This window comes from Pichia membranifaciens (assembly GCF_001661235.1).
Source record: "Pichia membranifaciens NRRL Y-2026 unplaced genomic scaffold PICMEscaffold_1, whole genome shotgun sequence".
Lineage (NCBI taxonomy): Eukaryota > Fungi > Ascomycota > Pichiomycetes > Pichiales > Pichiaceae > Pichia > Pichia membranifaciens.
Genome location: NW_017566982.1, coordinates 589,722 through 603,908, shown reverse-complemented (window position 1 = coordinate 603,908; position 14,187 = coordinate 589,722). Strand labels below are relative to the sequence as shown.

At 40.9% G+C, this 14,187-nt stretch overlaps 5 protein-coding genes and 1 non-coding gene across 6 annotated transcripts; 2 read left to right on the top strand and 4 right to left on the bottom strand.

The window, feature by feature from the left end:
- Positions 1-105: 105 nt before the first annotated feature.
- PICMEDRAFT_14136 (hypothetical protein) lies at positions 106-2,799 on the top strand. Its single transcript, XM_019160238.1, has one exon. It carries the CDS (start codon positions 161-163, stop codon positions 2,711-2,713), a length of 2,553 nt encoding a protein of 850 aa, XP_019019698.1. The 5' UTR covers positions 106-160; the 3' UTR covers positions 2,714-2,799.
- Positions 2,800-2,892: 93 nt separating this feature from the next.
- On the bottom strand, positions 2,893-4,290 carry PICMEDRAFT_70212 (hypothetical protein; the record flags this gene model as incomplete). The annotated part of the gene is made up of 1 exon (XM_019163590.1): positions 2,893-4,290. The coding sequence occupies one exon, from the start codon at positions 4,288-4,290 to the stop codon at positions 2,893-2,895; it is 1,398 nt and encodes a 465-aa protein (XP_019019697.1).
- A 348-nt stretch (positions 4,291-4,638) lies between these two features.
- Positions 4,639-6,258, top strand: PICMEDRAFT_14134 (hypothetical protein). Its single transcript, XM_019160237.1, has one exon. The coding sequence runs from the start codon at positions 4,673-4,675 to the stop codon at positions 6,149-6,151; it is 1,479 nt and encodes a 492-aa protein (XP_019019696.1). The 5' UTR covers positions 4,639-4,672; the 3' UTR covers positions 6,152-6,258.
- A 3,448-nt stretch (positions 6,259-9,706) lies between these two features.
- On the bottom strand, positions 9,707-10,586 carry PICMEDRAFT_14132 (hypothetical protein). Its single transcript, XM_019160236.1, has one exon. The coding sequence runs from the start codon at positions 10,560-10,562 to the stop codon at positions 9,807-9,809; it is 756 nt and encodes a 251-aa protein (XP_019019695.1). The 5' UTR covers positions 10,563-10,586; the 3' UTR covers positions 9,707-9,806.
- A 660-nt stretch (positions 10,587-11,246) lies between these two features.
- On the bottom strand, positions 11,247-12,236 carry PICMEDRAFT_14131 (hypothetical protein). The gene has a single exon (XM_019160235.1). The coding sequence runs from the start codon at positions 12,185-12,187 to the stop codon at positions 11,345-11,347; it is 843 nt and encodes a 280-aa protein (XP_019019694.1). The 5' UTR covers positions 12,188-12,236; the 3' UTR covers positions 11,247-11,344.
- Positions 12,237-12,575: 339 nt separating this feature from the next.
- PICMEDRAFT_t12 lies at positions 12,576-12,649 on the bottom strand. The gene has a single exon. It is a non-coding gene; the product is annotated as a tRNA-Ile (tRNA).
- Positions 12,650-14,187: the final 1,538 nt, after the last annotated feature.

The window sequence follows — 14,187 nt, the reverse complement described above, 5'->3', positions numbered from 1 at the left end:
AGTTTAACACTAGCGAAAGGTGATCCTCACCTGTCTGACATTTTCCTCTTCATGTTTACTGAGTGCCTAGGTCTTCTTGTATTAAAGCTCTGGGAGAACCAACATATTTGGGTACACTAGCATCAGAATAACGTGTGTCTAGCCGGATAGGTAAACAGACATGCTTTCTTCGACTTTGAAACAACAAAAATTGAAATCTAAAATCCGCCCACCCCGTAAATCGGGATCAAATACCCTAGATCCAAATGAATCGTGGAAGCTTTTGGAGGTTGCAATTAAAGACATCCAGAACAAGAATGCATCCAAATGGTCTTTTGAGCAGCTTTATCGTCTAGCCTACAACTTGGTTCTTTCCAAAAATGCGCAGTACTTGTACAATCATGTCCATGATGAAATAGTCAAATACTTGGAAGACAACGTCAGAAAACAACTAGAATCTCTCATCATAAAAAAGGAAGAACAACAGAATATGAACGCATCCGATATGAGAGGAGATGATGACCTTCCCGACCATGTAATCAGAAAGTCGGATGCCGCAGAAATTTTGAATCTTTTTAATAAAGTATGGGATGATCATTTGATATCCGTCTGGCTTATTAGCCAAGTGGTGATGTATATGGACAGAACATTTACTAAGGAAAATCGGTTGCCACTAGTTTATGACGTCGGTCTTATATCATTTCAGAAGTATATTGTTATGCATAACTTGGAAGCTTCAAATGTTACCATTGGAGCTAAGTTGATTGAGATTTTTCTGAACTATTTCAATTTGAACAGGAACGGTGAACTGATCGATAAGTTTCTAATAAAATCCACAATCACCATCTTTGAGTCGTTGGTGGGAGTTGATGGCGAAACATACTATAGCAGGTATTTTGAGCCTGAGCTACTTTTGTCTTCCCACAGATATTACGAGCAGAAAATTAACGAACTGCTGGGTCATCAAAGCGGCTCCTTGTACATTAATAAGGCGGTACAAATCATCAATGACGAAGAATCACGATTTCAAATATATCTGCCCAATCAAACCACGGAGAAATTGAGAGATTTGATGTACAAAGATTTGGTTGTGGCTAACATCAAAAATATTCTAAGTTTGCAGAATGATGGGTTGAAAAAATGGATAGAAAACAATGATTTTGAAATTTTGGAGAAAGTTTATAGACTAGTGGAAGGAATTGATTCAAACAAATTAATTCTTAAGAATTGTTTACGCTCAATAGTGATTTGCAACGGTGAAGAGCTGATTGCTCAAACAAAACTTCAACAGGCAAACGATTTCGATGCTTCTGACGATAAGAAAAAGAAAGCTACAAAGAAATCAGGCAAAGAAGCTAATACCCAATTCGCAGTGAGTTATATCAAAAATTTCACAGATTGCAAATACAAGTACGATCGAATAATAGAGAAAGCATTCAGCAACGATATTGAAATTTACAGAGAGGTAGAATCTGCTTGCATAACATTCCTCAATGAAAATAACCGGATACAAGAATACTTGTCACTATACATTGATGACTGCATCAAAAAATCTTTGAAGAATAAATCTTCGGATGAGGTGGAAAGAGTGTTTGATGACTCGATTCTGATATTTAAATTCATTAAGGATAAAGATATCTTTGAAAAATATTACAAGAATCATCTTGCCAAACGTCTTTTGAACCAGAAATCAATTTCAACCGAGCTAGAATTACAGATGATATCAAAGCTCAAAACAGAAGCAGGCTCAACTTTCACTGCTAAATTTGAAGGAATGTTCAAGGACATCAAAATTTCTCAAGACATTACACAACAATTCCGTAATGAAGCAAGCACAACTACCCTAGCATCAGACTTAGCACGTATGAATGATGGCCGTAAGTTTGATGTCGATTTTTCCATACTAACTGCTAACTTTTGGCCCATGCCAGTCAACAAAGCAATGGAAGAGGTAACGTATGTGCCTGCGCTAGATATAGTAAAGGCAACATTTGAGAAATATTACAATAATACATACAACGGCAGGAACCTAACGTGGGCTCCCAACATGTGTACTGTTGACCTTCGAATGAACTTTCCAGGAAAGTCGTATTTGGTTAACATGCCAACTTTGGCGGCATTTATCGTCTTAACTTGTTTTAACGATGATGAAACTGAAGATGGTTCAAGATCTCTGACATTCGAAGAAATCCACCAGTTAACAAAAATTCCAACCTCTGACCTAATTCGTCACTTGCAAAGTATAGCGGTTGCGCCAAAGACTAGAATATTGAAGAAAATGCCGATGTCAAGGGATATAAACCCAACTGACAAGTTTTCGCTGAATTTAGATTTCAAATATCCTCAAGCTAAATTCAAAATTTTGGCAGTCTCGCTATCATCAACATCAGCTAAAGTGCAAGCAGGAACAAACCAAGCCTCCGAATCAGACAAATTTGACGCAACTTTTTCTTCCTCACGTCTGGAAACTGATGAGGAACGTGCATTTACTCTTACTGCAGTCCAACGGTCAAGAGAATACGAGGTAGATGCTGCTATTGTTCGTGTCATGAAAGCCCGCCAGTCCGCTAAGTACCAGGTACTTGTTGCTGATGTTGTTAGATTAATAGGCGATGTTGGGAAGAGATTCCGACCACAGCCTTCTCTTGTAAAAAGAAGAGTAGAAGAATTAGTTGACAAGGAGTATCTCAGGCGAGATGAAAACGATAGAGAACTATTCTGGTATGTTGCATAGTTCGCCTGTGTAAAGTTGTAATCTTTCCTCAAAGTTTAGCGTAGATGGTTTAATAATCTATAAGAATTTACTCAATGGCATCTCCAAATTTATTCGTTAAATTAATTGTTCATAATAAGATTGTAGACATTATCATATATCAACAAGTCACAAAAAGTGTACAACGGTCCCCACCGATCCTAATCAATTCTTGCATCTGCCAACCCTTTCAGAGAAGTGACATTATTGGAAAATTTACTCTTTTTCGCAATTTTCTTCAACCTATTCCTTACAACCATTACTGGAACAGGTGACTTCCTAACAAGATGATTAGAGAGCGAGCCCATGAGAACACCTTTAATGGCAGACGAGCCCTTCGAGCCAACAACTACTAGGTTAGGAGACATGTGCTTTATAACACCCACTATAAAGTGTCTGGGTATAGGATGATGGCATGACTCAATAACCACATGAATCTGAAGTTTTGTTAGTTTCAATAGGTCAACTACTAGTTTGGTAATTTCATTCACGTTGTTGACACGAGTACGTTCTCTTGTTGTTCCCGAAGGGTGATCTGTTGCTAAGGATTTTCCAGAACTTGTTGGTTGAATACCGTTCAAATTCATCGACGAATAATCGTCATCTTCCAAAACATTCAAAATGTATAAGACTGAGGAATCGACCAAAACAGTACCAACACACCATTCCAAAGCATATTTGCTTTCATCTGAGAAATCCATACAAAGAACAAAACTCTTGGGATGTTTGACATCGCTGCTGATCAAAGTTTCAAAAAAATTACCCCTTGTGATTGTACGCACGGCACGCTGATTTGATACATCGGAATCGATATCGGAAATTTGTGTTTTAGAATTCAAGACAGTTGCAAGTTCTGTATCTATCTTGTCTTCTTGGTCTCGAGTATAAGGAGCAATAAACTCAGCATTGGATGTTGTTCCGGAAGATATCAGCTTTTTTTTGTAAACCGCATATTCTTCCAACTTGTTCTTCCTAGCGGCCCTTTCTTGGTAAAACTCTTCCGGATCAACATGGATTTCAGTCCCTGAGTCTTTTGCCTGTTCTTCCAGAGTATTAATAACTTCCGTCGGGATATTTCTTCCAATAGCCTTTGCGTTACTTATAGCTCTCTCCGACGCAAGCAATGAATCGGCTATCTTTGCAGATTCAGCCTTTTTCATCATTTTCCTTTCATTTAGCAAAGTCAATTCATCCACCTTCTTTTTGGAAGATGAGACTGGACCAGATGACGAGTAGTTTGGCAATATTCTTCCCTCGTCATTAACAGAAAATTCATAATCACTATCGCTTAACCTTTCCTCAGAACTGACGTCTATTTGATCGTCTGCTATGGGCTTCGTCGAAAGTCTTGAAGATGGATCTTTGAATGTGATAGATTCAGGATACACTTGTTCTTCGTAGACAGACGGGGTCACGCTTTCCGACCTTGTAGCAACGCTACACTCCTTCGGGTTCCGAGAGGCACTGCGACTCCTTGGGGCATTCTCTGACTTGTACTGGCGTTCTCTGAGAAGAGACATCAGTTTCTTCTCTTCGCCAATTGCACCTTCTAAAGACATTGTGGGCTGGATTCTAAGTTGGAATGATAGGTCTCTATGGATTGTGGATCGCACACGAGTACCCCCTAGTTTTTCCAGTTTTGTGTATGTAACTGAATGTGAGCCTAGTGCCTGACGTTACTAATTCTTCAGCTTCCGATGCTGACTCCTCAAGTCGCCATTGTTGCAACTCACCCTCAGAGACTGCTAGTACAGGTCGGCCGATATCGTTTTCCTCCACATTAACTCGGCTTACTCGCGCAAACGTAAGGCAGATCTTTCTTACGGGCTTCTCGATCTAGCTGGAAAAGGTACAGGAAACGAATGCCTATGGCTTATCTTTTCCGAGGAAATAAGCTTAAGAGTGTAGAGAATAACTTGAAGCAATTTGCCAACTTGTGATATGTGGAGAAGACTTGGGCATCGCCCGTATGGGACTGCGAAAGTAGCGTCCAATGTGGATATGAAGCAATATGCCGAAACCGCTGCTAGCCTAAGAACAACAAACTCCTTGAAAAAAGCACAGTTAGACTTGAAAAGAGCATACCAAGAGTACGACACTTTCAAAGATGTTTGTGCAAAGAGAAATATGACATTTCCCCTCTCTCCCACTTTTAGAGACGATTACCAAGAACTGCAAAAAATTTCAGAGACCGTTTTAAATTTCAAGCATGAGTCGAGGCAGTTGCAAGGTACATTAAAACAATTGAAAATTGCACAGAAGAAAGACAAAGTGGATAATATAGTTGAACAGGAAACGATTTTGGACAAACTCACGAGGTACAAGCCAATTTTGAATGAGAAAACCAAGCTGCAAACTACGCTAGAAGATAAACTCTTCGTCCAAGTTTCGAGCCTTCCTAATTACATCCACGACTCTGTAAAAGACAAGCAAGTTTTGTTGGAGTATTTGAACCCTACACAGGAGCTGAAAGACTCTACGAGCGATGATTTCAAGGTCAAAAGTGATTCTAGATTTGATCATAAAGAAATTATGGAGCATCTCGGTTTAGTGAATTTTAGTCAGGCAACAAAGGTCTCTGGACGTGGTTGGTACTATTTAATAGGTGATGGTGCTTTGCTGGAACAAGCCTTGATTCAGTATGCACTAAAAAAGGCACGACAAGCAGGCTTTCTGATGGTATTGCCACCTTCGATTGTTCGGACTGAAGTCACTAATGCTTGTGGTTTTATGCCTCGTGACACAAACAATGAACGCCAAGTATACGAGCTTCAAAACGAGGATTTGTGCTTGACGGGAACAGCTGAGATACCACTAGCCGCTTTATATGCAAATCATGAATTCAAAGGCGCAGACGTTCCGCTTGATTTGGTGGGACTCTCACGGAGTTATCGTGCCGAGGCAGGTGCAGCCGGGAGAGATACCAGAGGTCTATATAGAGTTCACGAGTTTACCAAAGTCGAGCTATTCTCCTGGACCTTCCCGGATGAGAAGCAAAGCATGGACAAGTTTGATAGGATTGTCAAGTTCCAGAAGGATTTCATCAAAAGTCTAGGTCTTACGGCCCGTGTACTTATCATGCCACATGATGACTTGGGTGCACCTGCCTATAAAAAGATAGACATTGAGGTTCTCATGCCTGGTAGAGGTACTTGGGGTGAGGTTTCATCTACCTCCAATTGTCTTGAGTTTCAATCCAGGAGATTGAACACAAAAGTTAGAGACCCTAAGGATAGCAAGCTCAAGTTTGCCCATACATTGAATGGTACTGCTTGTGCAGTTCCAAGGGTTGTTTTGGCCATTATCGAAAATTTTTATGACCCGGCTACTGACAGCATTCAGATACCAGAAGTATTAAGGCCATATATGGATGATAAAACAGAAATCGGTGGCAAGACTGCTACATCAATAAAAACATAGATTATCCTTCCTTTCTCTGTACATATATATACTTGGATATCTAGATATTAAGATACAATCAGGCTCAGTACTATTTTTATATACACTATAGACCAAAATAGATAACCTAAACTAAAAGTTCATTTAGCTTTTTCGTGTCATCGTCGGACATGTACAACAACATCTTAATTACAGGAAGTAGCATTTGCCTTTGTTCCTTATGCTCTAAGAACCCCATCAAAACGTTCTTTATATAAATTGACTTTTCCTTGAGATCTTCATTATCGTACTGCTTCTCATCGTCTGCTGCAGGATGTAGCAGACTGGCATCTACCACATCATTCGTGGTAACAAAACTGTTTTTTCTGCTTGAATGGGTACTAGACTCAGACATTCTTCTCTTATATTGTAAAGACAGTAATTTGTATTTTTTGTTGAGACGGATTAATTTATCAGAAGAGTCCTGGTTCACGCTACGAAGTTTTACGTTCATTTCCTCAACTTCACGCAACCTAGCTTCAGTTTTGTTCAGTGATTCACGAAGAGTTTCTATCATTTTTGAGTTGTACTCACTAACTTCTTGTAATGATTTCTTCTCGGATGCTCCATTCGAGGCAGATTTCTGGAATTCCTCAGAGTGCTTGTGATCTGATAGTTTTCTGACCTGAGTTGTCAAGGCGCTATTTGCAGCTTCCAGTTGCTCCATATGAGAAGAAAGATCTGTTTGTTTTCTTTTTAGTTCTTCAATCTCCCTTTGCTTGTTTCTTATTGCCAATAGCGCTTCATTGTCTGCTTTTTCTTTTTCTTCTAAAAGTCTGTCAAATTTTGATTTCAATTCCTTTCTATCTAAATTTTGAGTCTCTTCATTGTCCATCACTAACTTCCTCATGGTTGTCATCTCGCGTGTTCTTTCTTGGAGCATGTTTCTCGATTGAGTGAGCTCTTCTTGTAACACATCAATTCTATTCTCGTATTCTTTGTTTCTCATCGAAAGTTCCTCGACTCTTCTCTTAAAAGATTCCACCTGGTCATTTGAAGATGATTTGATGTGTTTCACCTCATTATATTGATCTTGCAACTCTTCGAGCTTCTTGGCTAATTTGGTGTTTTCAAGGGAAAGCTTATTAATCTTCAGGTTGTTTTCATTAACCTCTGCCTTTAACTTTTCATTGAGTCTGGTCAGACTACCCTTCACTTCCTGATAAGATGTTTCCTGATTTTTAAGTTCTTTATTTTGAACCTTTAGTTCAATCATGAGATCATTTACTTTCGACTTCTCCTCTTGCAAGAACTTGATTTTGTTCTCAGCCTCTACTAATACACGCTCTTTTCTTCCCAGCTGGGTTTTCATATTTAGCAAATCTGACTTGTTCACGCTATCATTAGCAGTTGATTTTTTCAGCATGTCCAATTCGGACTGCAGTCTACTCTTTTCTTCTGTTATTGAACCCAATTTATCTTGCAAAGCCTTTTCGTTGGCCTTGTTCTTATTCAGCAATGACTCTAAATTCTTAGAATTCAAAAGCAGATCATCAACTTTCTTTTGAAGGGACTCCAATTCCAAAGTTTTCTTCTCTAGCAAAGACTCAAGCTCGCCAACTTTCTTTACGTTCTCATTCACCTTTTTCGATAAAGATGCTTTAGTCTTCTCATAATCTGTTAACGCATTGGAGTTTTGAAGGCGGAGCATTTCCAGTTCATTCAACTTAGCTTCTAACTCTGTTTTGGTCAGCTCCAAAACTTTCTCAAGATCATGAGTGGCTTTATTTTCTTTTTGTGATTCGACGAGTGAGTCGCCGACATTACGCAACATGTCCTTCAAGTCTTCGATCTCTGTGGACTTTTCTCGAACAGACTTTTCCAACTCATTATTTTTGGAAGCTTCCTCTTCGTACCTAGTGTTCAACTTGTCCAATTCATGTTTTGCTTCTATTAGCTCGACTTCAGGTGAATTTGTCACCGAGTGAATTTCAGGTGTGAGTGTTTCCGTTGTTTTGGAGTTTTGCGGCTCTTCAACAACTTTGTTGCTGTTCTGATTTTGTTTTTTATTCTTTTTCTTCCTTGAATTTTTACTCTGGGAGAGAGCAGCAGGCGTTGGAGTCAACACAGAAGTAATATTTTTGGTTTCATTTGTTAAAGTTTCAAGCTTTTCCTTGAATAGATCGTTCAATTTTTTGGATGATTCAAGTTGTTTTTCTAAAACTGAAATTTTGGCGTTACCTTCTTCGTATTTTGTCTTCGAGTTTGATTCTTGGTTTTCGTAAAAAGCTTTCATATTTTCCAGATCCTTTTCGGCCACAAGTAACTTTTCTGAAAGCTCCACTTTTTCTTTCACAGAAGCGTCAAGTTGATCTTTGAATTGTTGTGTTTCAGAATTTGAGCTTTGGACCTCATCTAATTTGGATTTAAGAGTCTCATACTCCTTTAACTCTTCAAGTAACTGCTGTTTTTCAGAGGTAAGCGAAGTCACCTGTGAGACAAGATCGGTCTGCTTGGAGTTCTCACTCTTCAATAACTGTACTTGTTCTCTCAATTTCTGTAATTCATTTGCTTCATCGGTGTTTCTTGATGTTAAGGCTTTCTGCAAATCTCTTACCTTCTGATTCAGAGCTGAGATTTTATCATCAGCAACCTTTTTGTCCTTTGTGATTTTAGCTAATTCTGAATTGAGCATCTTTCCTTGGTTGTTGATGCCAACCAAATAGTCCCGGACTGCATTGAGTTCTCCTATACTGGAACAAGGAGTTTGCTCTTTCAACATATTCTCAAAGGCACGAATCAATGCTGTCTTCTTTTTCTCGATCTTATACGCCTCATACAATTGAGGATACTTCTTTTCGTATTTGAGGTACTTGTTTAACCTTGAACGGATCTCGGGAGGAAGAGAAGAGAGTTTGACTTCAGTGCCGGGTACGAAAAACCTAGAGTCTTGATTTTGTTGCAAGGGTCCATCCCTTGGACTCAAGTTCTTGGGCTCTGCGCTGTTTGCTCTGGTTTCGTTTTCACTTGTAGCCTCCGGATCCGAACCCAATTTGATCTGGGTGAAATCTTCGGCACCATTGTCAGTGGCAGAGCCTGCAGTCGTGCCCGGTTCCTTTGGCTCCTGTGCATCAGAATCGTCTGCTGTGATACTTTCTGGGTTGACTACCTCGGATATGTCAGGTGTCTGTGTTGCAATGATCTTCTTCGCAATCTCCGGATCTGCTAGCTGGTTTTGTTCTCCCGAGTTTGGACTGTTCACCTCATCGTTTATCCTATTTATCTCGTCGGCAAAGGTCTTGCTCAGCTGTGAAATTTTCGAGAACATGCTATGGTGACTAGGGAACCTTTATCGGAAGTCCACGGTGCAATATTCTGTGTTTACCAGTTTAAGCCTCCCTTTTTACTTCTCTCCGCCCCATTGCACCTTAACCGCCCGTTTGCAGCATCAGCACCACGTAGACGCCAAAAAACTGCTCGCCCCGTCTACAACTATGCGCCTTGATTTTCATTTCTACTGCACGTGCATTGCACCATTCTTATCGTCGTCGTACGGATAGAATTATCTTTACTACATCTTGCCAAGTATGAATGGCAGATAGGTATTGCGATTGTTTACAGAAATCTGTTTTACATACAAAGTATATATTGTTTTGATGGGTTGGGGGGGCGGAAACTACTGTTTTGGGAGAGCTCCTCAGTGAACGAATGTATAATCTTTTGGAATGGGTTGAGAACCATTGCTTTCTCCCTGGATAAAACTCTTGGCTGCTTCTCCCCATTGGATTCTCTTCTTGTATATGGCCAGGTCGCCGGTGAGACCGTCAATAGCACTGCAAAGAATCTCCTTCTGCTCGTGGGTGAGATGCTCTCTCAATTGCATCAGAGAGGTGGTGTATGTCCTGATGAACATCAAATCTGCACCCGTCTTCGGAAGTCTGGTGAAACACTGCTTCTCGACTCTGAAAAAGCATTTGTTAAAGTCGAGGTCGCTGGGATACAGAGGATGAATTTTGACTGATTCCTCTTTGGTGGCGTGTGAACCTGTTGGAGCACAGAGGTTGGTGTGAGTTTGTAGCGACCAGTTATTACGGACGTAGTACTCATGTGCCTGTAGCCTGGTGAAGAACTTGTTCATGGCTGTTTGTAGCTTCTGGACATAACCTGGTACTGGGCCATGGATGGTCGTTAACGGTTGGTTTAATTTGTCAAGAGGGTTGAATCCGGCAGGCATTAGAGAGACTGCTGCTCTAAGAACGTACTCGTCGTACTGCTCTGTGTCTGGGTTCTTGATCAAAATAAGCATGTCCTCCTCTATGTTGGTGGCAATGTACCTTAGCATTTCCTCCGGTTTCAAGTTGGCAGCGCTAGCTGGAACAGACTCGCCCTTGATCTTGTTCAATATCGACGACCCTTTCTCGTTCAGCTCAAAGTACTGTGGATATCTTTTCATCAAATGGGTAAATATGTAGTCGTATGTTTCTCTCAAAGCATCTACTGCCGACTCGTGACAGCCAAAAAGTTTTGTTTCATCGAAAAGCTTGGCTCTCAAGTTCACTCTGTCGAGATACGTGTTTTCAATGCAGATCACATCGTTGGGGTCAAGTTTGCGAATGGCTAGTGTCATTTTGTATAGGCCCTTTTTGAATGGTCTGTAAGGATAGGGTTCTTGCTTATCCCATTGAAAGTCGTCACCGACGGGCACGATTGTTGGCGGCGCATGTTTGGGCTTTTTGCCGATCGGATTTGCAGACGTCCATCTAACGTGAAACCATCTCAACGCTATGAGCAACAAAAGAGATGCCACTGCTAGTGTGCCGAATTGCATGTTTGTGTCTTAAATGGTGATGTTTCCGCCTGTTAATTGGCTCTGAGATCTACGGGAAAGCAAACTCTACGATCACCATGTGCTTATAAGCAGATTGAACAAGCTAAAAAGTTCCCAACGGACCACCGGCACCTCCGACATTACAGATAACGGGTGTCTGACGCCAACGGGCGTTATCTGGCTCTCCAAGGAATGTAAGCATGTGCTCCGAAAGGTAATCCGATTAGCGCTAGTTTGCTTTCCTTATCGGTTTTGTTCGGTCAACGAGACCCGCTTTCTCAAAACAGAAAGTCGTTGCGACAACAGTGCACGTCTATTTTTTGTTATTCCGAGACATAATAGGCATAGGTTGCAGTACAGAAGATGAGAATGAATTATACAGAAGTGGTGAAATCTAAAAACAAGACCTACAACATACGGTCGATGGTATTGCTTTTGACCTCCTCTAGGTTGTCAAGCTGGTCCCACCATTTGAACAAGTACGTTTCGCAGATGAGTTTGAACCAAGGGGTGAACACTAGCTTTGGATCGGCAAACATCTGCTTCAGTTCGGTCTTGGAGACGTACTTGTAGTCTCTGACCTCATTAGGGTTAGCATGAACTTCGGCATTGGCTCTGATGATCAATATGTAGTCGATTTCGTGTTCCCCCCAAGCACCGTTACTCGGAGCCATGTAGTGAATTCTAGTCAAGAACTTAAAATCCTCGTAAGGAACATCTGCTACCTGTATGCCTAACTCGTGGAACAATTTCCTCTGTGCAGCAACCTTGGCACCGTGAACTGCGCAGTCCAAGTTGGTTATAGGGCCCTTGTCCGCTCCCATTTCGGATTCAACACACAACGGGTGTGAGCAGCACGTGTTTGTCCACATGTCGGCAAACGTGATCTTTTCGGTGGCTCTCTGCTGCAACAACAAGTTGTTGTCCGAGTCAAAGAGAAAGACACTGAAGGCACGGTGAAGAAGCCCTCTGTTGATGTTTTCCATCAAATGGCAGAGCTTTTTTGTTCCCGAACCAATAGGGGTATCATTGTAGTCAAGCACTATACAGTTTTCGGCCATCAGTTTGATCTGTTCTTCATCGTGGCCTGCAAACACAGTACTGTCTTCATCTTCCTCTTCGCCGCCAGATGTGCCTCTGGAGGACGACAATCCCGAAGCTTGCTCGAGCGGAATCACTTCAGAGAATTTCTCAAAGATTTGTTCGTCCGTGAGCGACTTGACAAGCTCATGGTACTTGGATAACTGCATCTGTGTAGATTATCTTACCTCTTGTTGGCACTGGGTCCCACGCACTGAGCTTTACCCTTTTGGTTTTCTATCTGGTCGTCTCACGGCAGCAGCTTTTGAGGCTAGAAAAAAAAGTAAACTAATGTTTGTGGAAAACTCGAAAATCGTTGAAAAAAAATGCGTAATTCGTGTACGTCGTATAGAGCAGACCTTGTTCAACGAACCCGGAGTTGAGGAGTTTTTTTACTCGTGGGACATCCTAATTATCTGGGGTCTGCGACTAGCTCAAGATGTTTCTTGGTTTAGTACCGTGCCAGGCGTGCGGCGAAGATTAAAAGTCATATTACATTTTGTCGTTGTATCCCAAAAAGCTATGTGCTATGTTGTTAAACAACAAGAAAAAAATAAATGGTCCCTAGCAGGATCGAACTGCTGATCTTGGCGTTATTAGCACCACGCCTTAACCAACTGGGCCAAGGGACCAATTATGTTAAATAGTGTAAACGTCTTTTCTAGAGCATTAGACTAAATGATTTTGCACTCTCACTAGTTAAGCTGCAGTGTTACCTTATGACTTCCTCTGAAAAGTTAGTAATCAGACCTTTTAAAAAGTTAAAAGCTTTTTTAATGAATAACCAGCACTAACTTAAATTGTTTTTGTATCTGATTACGTAATTGTTGAGATAAGATGCCGAAGCCAATCATGATCGAGTGATAAGAGATAAGAGTCTTATCATGATAAGGCATCTTAAGTAATCTAAAACTGGAAAGTTAGCCGCCATGATAAATGAATAATGGCAAGTTTAACCGAAGGTGTAAGTGTATAAATACAAGAGGTTTGTCCCTTGTATTTATGTTTGAGAATATTAGTTTGTAGGCTAGTTATATTAGTTATAAATTAATAAGCAACAAACATAAGAAAAAGTGAACATATACAATGGATATTCATAATAGAATAGCTAGATTACAACAGGTTATGAGCCAATTCGCTCTCACTTGCCCTAGAGATGAGAGCTTGAAGCTTTCTTCGTCTATGAACTATCCTAAATGGAACAGTTACACTGGTATGCTTGTTGTCCACTCAGGGTGCTGGCCTTGACGTTTATTTTACAACTGGAGATATGATGTTTCCTCCAGCTGAACCGATAGACGACACTCTAGTTATGCAGCTCCAAGTTGCATTGAACAATGCAATTCAAGTTGTACTGTTGAATACTGTGTCGTCAAAAGTGTTGTTAAAGTATCAGTCTGATAATGCGTTCGGACTTGATTTACTTATGTTGATTAGACGTGATTACTCCCAGGTTACATCACGTCAATTGTATGCTATGGTTAATAAAGCTTGTGATGCTTCGGTCAGTAAGTCTGCCGGTGATGAAAGTGCTCTGTCCTTGTTCAGAGATATATGTGCTCACTTTAACCACTCCTCGGAAATTACCCAAGTGATGGGTTTGTTTTACTTAAGGATGTTTAAGTCCGACCAAGCGAATGCTCGAGTTTTAGATGTGTCAACTCCGAACATTACGTTGTCAGCGGTTGAGAACACTCTGCGGGATCTCGTTCCTACAACGCAGGGTTCAGTATTTGCAGCTACTTCCAAGAAACCTTATGTTAATAAGCAGAAGTGTTACCGATGCCAGAAACGAGGCCACGTTGCTAAGGATTGTCCAGCTGCTGCCCCGATTGCTGCTAGCAGTTCTAGTGGTAATACAGCAGCTCTTGTCAACTCCTCATCCAAATCTATCTCTGGTATCTCTTGGGCAGTCTTCAACTCAAGAGAAGACTCAGTTATGCCAAGTCGGAGCTACATTTTGGATTCTGGTGCTACACTCCACATTTCAAATGAGCGGTCTCATTTTGCTGAATTTACTCCGGCCTCTGGCTGCATTACTGGGATCTCATCCAATCCTTCTGGTCGTTAAAGGTACTGGGAACTATCCGCTTTGTGCCACCCAATTACCTCAAAAAATTCCTACTGTGGTCCGAAGTCCTCCTTTGTCCCCTGAAGCCCACCAAAAAAT

Excerpts from the sequence above, each read along its gene's own strand:
- PICMEDRAFT_14136 (XM_019160238.1), top strand. The coding sequence starts at position 161 with ATGCTTTCTTCGACTTTGAAACAACAAAAATTGAAATCTAAAATCCGC.
- PICMEDRAFT_14134 (XM_019160237.1), top strand. The coding sequence starts at position 4,673 with ATGTGGAGAAGACTTGGGCATCGCCCGTATGGGACTGCGAAAGTAGCG.
- PICMEDRAFT_14132 (XM_019160236.1), bottom strand. The coding sequence starts at position 10,562 with ATGAAAAGATATCCACAGTACTTTGAGCTGAACGAGAAAGGGTCGTCG.
- PICMEDRAFT_14131 (XM_019160235.1), bottom strand. The coding sequence starts at position 12,187 with ATGCAGTTATCCAAGTACCATGAGCTTGTCAAGTCGCTCACGGACGAA.